Source organism: Crocodylus siamensis, chromosome 3, assembly GCF_052110815.1.
Source record: "Crocodylus siamensis isolate JL-2025a chromosome 3, ASM5211081v1, whole genome shotgun sequence".
In the NCBI taxonomy this organism is placed as follows: domain Eukaryota; kingdom Metazoa; phylum Chordata; order Crocodylia; family Crocodylidae; genus Crocodylus; species Crocodylus siamensis.
The window spans coordinates 103,880,863-103,888,041 of record NC_143397.1 but is presented as its reverse complement, the minus strand read 5'-3'; the positions used below and the strand labels follow the sequence as shown (position 1 = coordinate 103,888,041).

General features: G+C 44.5%; 1 protein-coding gene across 1 annotated transcript; it reads left to right on the top strand.

Moving 5' to 3' along the window:
• Positions 1-4,970: 4,970 nt before the first annotated feature.
• LOC149868609 (E3 ubiquitin-protein ligase Topors-like) lies at positions 4,971-6,584 on the top strand. The gene has a single exon (XM_090037658.1). The coding sequence runs from the start codon at positions 4,989-4,991 to the stop codon at positions 6,582-6,584; it is 1,596 nt and encodes a 531-aa protein (XP_089893784.1). The 5' UTR covers positions 4,971-4,988.
• The last annotated feature ends 595 nt before the right edge of the window (positions 6,585-7,179 follow it).

Here is a 7,179-nt window from a genome sequence, read left to right as displayed (position 1 = left end):
GCTGTGCCTTAAGGAAGCTATCCTTCTCGCACAAAGCGAGACGATCCCCGTGCGAGGTAAAAGAGGGAAAGGGGCCAGGAGGCTTCCCTGGCTGACCAGAGAAATCCAGGGCAGACTAAGGGCCAAAAGGGGAGCACATAAAAAGTGGAAACAGGGAGAGATCACCAAAGAGGAATATACCTCTTCTGCTCGTGCTTGTAGGGAGGCAGTTAGACAGGCCAAAGCTACCATGGAGCTGAGGATGGCAACCCAAGTAAAAGACAATAAGAAATTGTTTTTTAGATATATAGGGAGTAAAAGGAAGGCCCAGGGAGGAATAGGACCCCTGCTAAATGGGCAGAAACAATTGGTGACGGACAGAGGGGACAAGGCTGAACTCCTCAACGAGTTCTTCGCCTCAGTGTTCCTAAGCGAGAGGCATGACAAGTCTCTCACTGGGAGTGTAGGGAGGCAGCAGCAAGGCACCAGACTTCCATGCGTGGACCCTGAGGTGGTGCAGGGTCACTTGGAAGAACTGGATGCCTTTAAGTCGGCAGGCCCGGATGAGCTCCATCCGAGGGTACTGAAGGCACTGGCCGACATCATTGCAGAGCCACTGGCGGGAGTATTTGAACGCTCGTGGCGAACGGGTCAAGTCCCAGAGGACTGGAAAAGGGCCAATGTGGTTCCCATTTTCAAGAAGGGGAGGAAGGAGGACCCGGGTAACTATAGGCCAATCAGTCTCACCTCCATCCTTGAAAAATCTTTGAGAAAATCATCAAGGCTCACATTTGTGAGAGCCCGGCAGGACAAATTATGCTGAGGGGAAACCAGCACAGGTTCGTGGCAGGTAGATCGTGCCTGACCAATCTAGTCTCTTTTTATGACCAGGTCACAAAACGCCTCGACGCAGGAGGAGGGGTGGATGTCGTATACTTGGACTTCAGGAAGGCCTTTGATACGGTATCCCACCCCATACTGGTGAACAAGTTAAGGGGCTGTGACTTGGATTACTGCACAGTCCGGTGGGTGGAGAATTGGCTGGAGGGTCGCACCCAGAGAGTTGTGGTGGATGGGTCGGTTTCGACCTGGAAGAGTGTGGGCAGTGGGGTCCCACAGGGCTCGGTGCTTGGACCAATACTCTTTAATGTCTTCATCAGCGACTTGGATGAGGGGGTGAAATGTACTCTGTCCAAGTTTGCAGATGACACTAAGCTATGGGGCGAAGTGGACACATCGGAGGGCAGGGAACAGCTGCAAGCAGACCTGGACAGGTTAGACAAGTGGGCAGAAAACAACAGAATGCAGTTCAACAAGGAGAAATGCAAAGTGCTGCATCTAGGGAGGAAAAATGTCCAGCACACCTACAGCCTAGGAAATGACCTGCTGGGTGGCACGGAAGTGGAAAGGGATCTTGGAGTCCTAGTGGACTCCAAGATGAACATGAGTCGGCAGTGTGACGAAACCATCAGAAAAGCCAATGGCACTTTATCGTGCATCAGCAGATGCATGACAAATAGGTCCAAGGAGGTGATACTTCCCCTCTATCGGGCGCTGGTCAGACCGCAGCTGGAGTACTGTGTGCAATTCTGGGCGCCGCACTTCAAGAAGGATGCGGATAACCTGGAGAGGGTCCAGAGAAGGGCCACTCGTATGGTTAAGGGCCTGCAGGCCAAGCCCTACGAGGAGAGATTAGAGAAACTGGACCTTTTCAGCCTCCGCAAGAGAAGGTTGAGAGGTGACCTGGTGGCTGCCTATAAGTTCGTCGGGGGGCACAGAAGGGAATTGGTGAGTATTTATTCACCAAGGCGCCCCCGGGGGTTACAAGAAATAATGGCCACAAGCTAGAAGAGAGCAGATTTAGATTGGATATTAGGAGGAACTTCTTCACAGTTCGAGTGGCCAAGGTCTGGAACGGGCTCCCAAGGGAGGTGGTGCTCTCCCCTACCCTGGGGGTATTCAAGAGAAGGTTGGATGTGTATCTAGCTGGGGTAATGTAGGCCCAGCACTCTTTCCTGCTTATGCAGGGGGTCGGACTCGATGATCCATTGAGGTCCCTTCCGACCCTAGCATCTATGAATCTATGAATCTATGAATAAGTCACTTCATCAGTGTCTCTTCGCATTCCCCCTCCCCCCCACACTTTTAAATCTATTTAAATTCTGGGACCTTTGAGGTAGGACAGTGTCTCATGTTTGTCCGGCATCCTCTCCACTGCAGGCCTGTTGATGCTCTTGTAATACAAACGTTCATTATGTCTATGGTTGTTTTTAAATCTATTCACAAAGAACCTGAGTCAGTTTATTTCCAGACCCTTTATCACTTGTCACAGATGTCTGAATTATTCATGTGTTGCTCCTTAATAAGGCTGAGCATCCCTTTGTCTGAAGTGCAACTCCTATTTGGAGGGCAGTGACATGAAAATGCAAAGCTTTCAGTAAGCAAGAAGTCTCCTATGTTTCTTTCTAGTTCTAAAGCAGTTGAGTCACCTTTGTCTTCCACCTGCTTTAACAAGAACCATGAATATAAGAAGAGTCCTGCAGCATTTCTGCAGGTTGGAGAAAAGTCTCATTTAAGTCCCTATAGGTGTTGGTAATGCAAGGGTCATGACATTGAGAGGGCTGCTTTCCATTCTAATAGGTGGGGGAGGTGGCAGATATAATGGAAATATATAATATCCAACACACAAAGCTCTCAGGGTACTTACAGGGGTTAAAAAACACTGAGATTGTGGGGGAGGAAGGTTAGGTACATTTTGGGTAGCCATATGAAATGAAGAGTGTAAGTCATCAGTTATTTAATGCCATTCAGCAAGGATGAACATATTTTCTTTTTCTTTTCTAGTGGTGAAGTTGATTCAGAACCTGTTCTTGAAACATGTTTTCAATAAGCATCATGATTTAAAAGACAAATTATTTCAGCTTTTAGTTCTCCATGTTTTGCTCAGTTTTTAAGAGATGGGCTGTAAGAATGAGCCTCTGGTGCTTGCCAATGGATTTTTGGGTGCATCTTTCCACCCTCTTCCCCTCTCTCACTTTCCTCCCCCTTTCCTACTACCACTGAAGGGCTGATCTATATCAGTAGTTCCCAACCTTTTGGAACTCGAGGAACCACTCATTAGACTCAAGGTTCCTTTTTGAAAATGCTGCTCTTAGTTTTCCCTCTTTTTTGACTACTGAAGAATTATAAAGCAATTCTTCTGTTTCAAAGAACACAGAAAGACCATAACAGGTCAGAATATTTTTGACGCTATGGATTCCTATCCGAAAACTCTGGGTTTAGTTTGTGAACCATGTGTAGGTGTTTGCACTTCTAACACTGCTAATATTTCATCATGCCCCATGTTATCCTGAAAAAGATCTCATGGAACCCAAGGCTATTCCAGTAATCCTAGTTGTATTAATAACTGATCTAAAAATAGTATGGTGAGAGGAAGGGTCGTCATTCCTTTGGGAAAACTGATGAGAATTAAAGAGTAGGCAATTCTGTTTCCTTTGTTTTGTTTTTTCCTTTCTTTTAAGCAAAGAGGCCCAGGATAAATAAGATGGCAATGGTGGGCTGTTATGTGATAGTTTTAAAAAGTGGACAATTTAGTAGCCCCTGAAGTCTCTTGCTGTCTTAGGCAGGGAGAAGTTCCCCTTTGAAATCACTTGGCTTTGCTGGGACTTTAGCCAGTATTTTCCGACAGAACTGTTGATTTTGGGCACATCAGTTTGAATATCTAACTTGGTTTGAATATCTAACTTTAGATCTATATTTTTTAAGGAAGCCTGAATACCTCCTTCCTCCCTTCTCTTCAGGTGCAGTCCCTCAAGTTGAACACACAAATTAAAAACACCTGAAACCCTCAAGGCATTTCCAAAAAATCTTGGTCACAGAAAACTGAAATTAAATAATTTCCTATTGCACTGAGGTAATGTGAGAGAAAAGCCATCTGAGATGGGCTGAGTGATTTCAGTGGGCCAGACGCTCACATCCTTTCACTAAGCAGTGTCATACTTTGCAGATTGTCTTTCTGAGGAAAAGTATGCTGCCCTTACTCCCATGGACTGATACTTTCAAATGAGCAAAGAGTATTAAGCATCCAGGTTCCTTAAGCTCCTCTGGAAAATCAGCAATCCCATTGAAATCAGGTCACCAGAATCTGATCCATTTCTTGCATGGAGTTAGGTAGCACTTATGGAAGAAGTGCAGCTGAGCAGTTCCAGGCAACTGTGTGATTCCCAGGGCAGTGGTCCCTGCTATAAAATGTACTGTCCCAGTCACCCTACTTAAGTTATGGCAGGGTCAGGCTTAGAGAAAGTTGGCTTGGCTTTAGGTTGTAGCTAGCACTTGGGACAAAAGTTGCATGGTAGTAACTACCCTCAAAGGAAACTTTCTTCCCTGCCATCTTCCAGTATTCTTCCTATAGTAGAAGATTTTTACCAAGACTAGTTGAGGGGATATATGCAGTATTCCATCTAAGCTGTATGCATGCATGACTGTGCACAGTAAAAAAACAAAACAAAAAAAACAACAAAACAACAACAAAAAAATATCATACCATGCAATAACGTTTAATGCTGTGCACACAGTGGCGTAGTAATGGGGGGGGGAGCAGGGGTCCATGACACCCAGTGCTGTGCCAATGCTCCCCCTGCCACCACTGCTGGCTTTGTGTCTGGTTGCTCACCCCTGCCCTAACCCAGCCACAGGCTGCTGCAGGATGAGGGAGGGGTGGGCACGCTGAGACAGCCATGTAATCCCAGCCAGGATTGCTCATGGATCACTAACCCTTACAGGGAACACTGGATATATGTGCTCTAGACAAAAAGAATATTTAGAAACCAGGTGGAGTGGTAAAACAAGCCATTTCCTCTGATTATTCTAGCCAGACAAGCCTACCACTGAATCAACCTACTGATCCACTTCTTTTTTCTTTTTCATCAGATATGGCATCCTCATGTGAAGAATTTAAAACTGATGGCAGCTTTTCTTCCACAGCTGGGACAAGCAATGAAAATATTTCTATGCCAACAGATACATCTTCAGACTCAAGATGCCCTATTTGCTTGGAGAGAATCCAAAATGCATCCTACTTAAATCCATGTTTCCATGGGTTTTGTTTTGTTTGTATACAGGAGTGGTCAGAAAGGAAAGCAGAATGTCCTCTGTGCATGCAGCATTTTTATTCATTCTTCCATAGCATCAAAGCTGACAATGACTTTGAGGAATATGTCCTACCTGTGGAGAATAGGTCATCTGTCATTTTTGAGGTAAGGTCAGCTTCTACTCAAAGGCCTGAATCCCCACCAGATGATGGGATTCTGCATGATGGATTTTCAGGTCCACTAATTCGAGTGAGGGAGAGAGCAATTGATGAGCTGGTAAGACATTTTGCAATAAGGCGAACATCTCATCTAGGTGGAATCTCTCTTGGGAAAGTACGAGAGCAGTTAACAATTAAGTTCAGGAGAGCACTCTACAGATCTGGTGTGAGGGTGAGAAGTATCCAGTCTGGAGGATTCTACAGGAATATCTCTGCAGATTTTTTTCATCACAACCCAGCCAGCCTTCGAAGATTAGTTCCCTGGCTGAAGCGTGAACTGAGAGTACTGTGTGGTTCTCATGTGTCTTTAGTCAATGATATACAGCATATCATCTTACATAATATGACTTATTATGATCTTGAGAGTCAAGCATTTGCAGATATCTTACAGCCTCACTTGCTCTATTACACCAATCACTTCTTGCACGAATTCATCAACTTTGCCCGATCTCCTTTCAACATTAAGGCATATGACTGGCGAGCCAGTTATGATATTCCTTTTCCTCTGCATGAAGAGGTATACCAGTCTTATTCTTCTCTTACTACATCTTCAGATGAGGAAGAAGGTTCCGAAGAACTGGAGCAGCAGGAGGAGGAGGAGGAGAATCATTGTCATACTACTGCTGATGAATCAACAGCCAGTAATGATGAGGAGCCTTCAGATGATGAAGTCCCAGGATCAAGTTGGTCAAGTGTGGAGCAGGCTGTTGATGAGTCAGTTTTCACTCTTGGATCTTCTGAAGAACTTGCCAGAAGAGACAGTTTCCAGAGGTGGTTTCGGAGGGACACGCATTCAGATGAGGACAATAACTGCTCTTCCTTTAAGAATTCCATCATCAGTACAATAGCTGAAAGAATGGCATCATACTTTGTTGTATCACTCCCCAGTTTTCTGGACACGAAACATGAGGGAGAAGTAAAGAATCTTCAGTCTGTAAGAGAGGCTTGCTTTAGCAGCAGTCATGTTTGTGAATGCTCAGCTGCTTCTAGTGGCAGTCTGTCAGGTAATGGAAGGCCTGATATACCATTCCAGTCCCCACAGGGTCATCTGGAATCAGAAGAAACCCCTAACCCACAGAACATCCAGTCTCAAGCAGAAGAAATGGGTAACAGTAAACAGACTGAGCCAAAAGAAGAGGAGACTCTTCCATCTACAATGATGGAGTCTGAGGCAGTGGGAACAGATAACAACAATGAGCAGCTCCTGTCCCACCAAGAGGAAATCACCAACAGTCAGGAACTACCTCCTTCTACAGAATACTTACCAAGTACTTCTAGTAAAAAAAGGGACAATTGATGCTTCCCATGTATCAGAAGATCATAAATCACAGAGAGAGGGAAGTGAGGACATTCATCACATTCTCTTAGTGAGATGACACTCATTATAGACTAATAAATTCTTATATTTGAAAAAGTGTGTGTTTAAATATTCTAATGGAAAGTCTAAAGATAATTTGGGGAAAAAATTATGATGATTACTGATGACTGCACTTTTCATGACTGACCTTGGGCATCATAGTTCTGGCATTCTGCTGGATTCCTTGGGCTAATTTTTTTTTTTATGGGGAGAGAAGGGTAAGTACTGAAGTAACAGAAGTGCACCTTTTTCATGCCTACCTGCTTACAACTCATCATGTAACCATAATGATTCATTTTGTTCTTCTTTTTTGTTGTCTGTCTTCAGGGGTATGCGTACCTCTTGCCTCCTGCAGTATGTTTAGTAGCCCAGTACAGCTGGTCAGGATTGTTTTCTGTCAATTGTATTTCAATGTATACTCCAGTTTCTGCCAAATAAACATTTTTCAACAAGTGTAATCATGTTCCAATTAATTCTTAAGAGTAGATGCAAGTGGAAATCGGACTTTCGCTTCCATGAGATATCACAGTATTTA

Excerpts from the sequence above, each read along its gene's own strand:
- LOC149868609 (XM_090037658.1), top strand. The coding sequence starts at position 4,989 with ATGCCAACAGATACATCTTCAGACTCAAGATGCCCTATTTGCTTGGAG.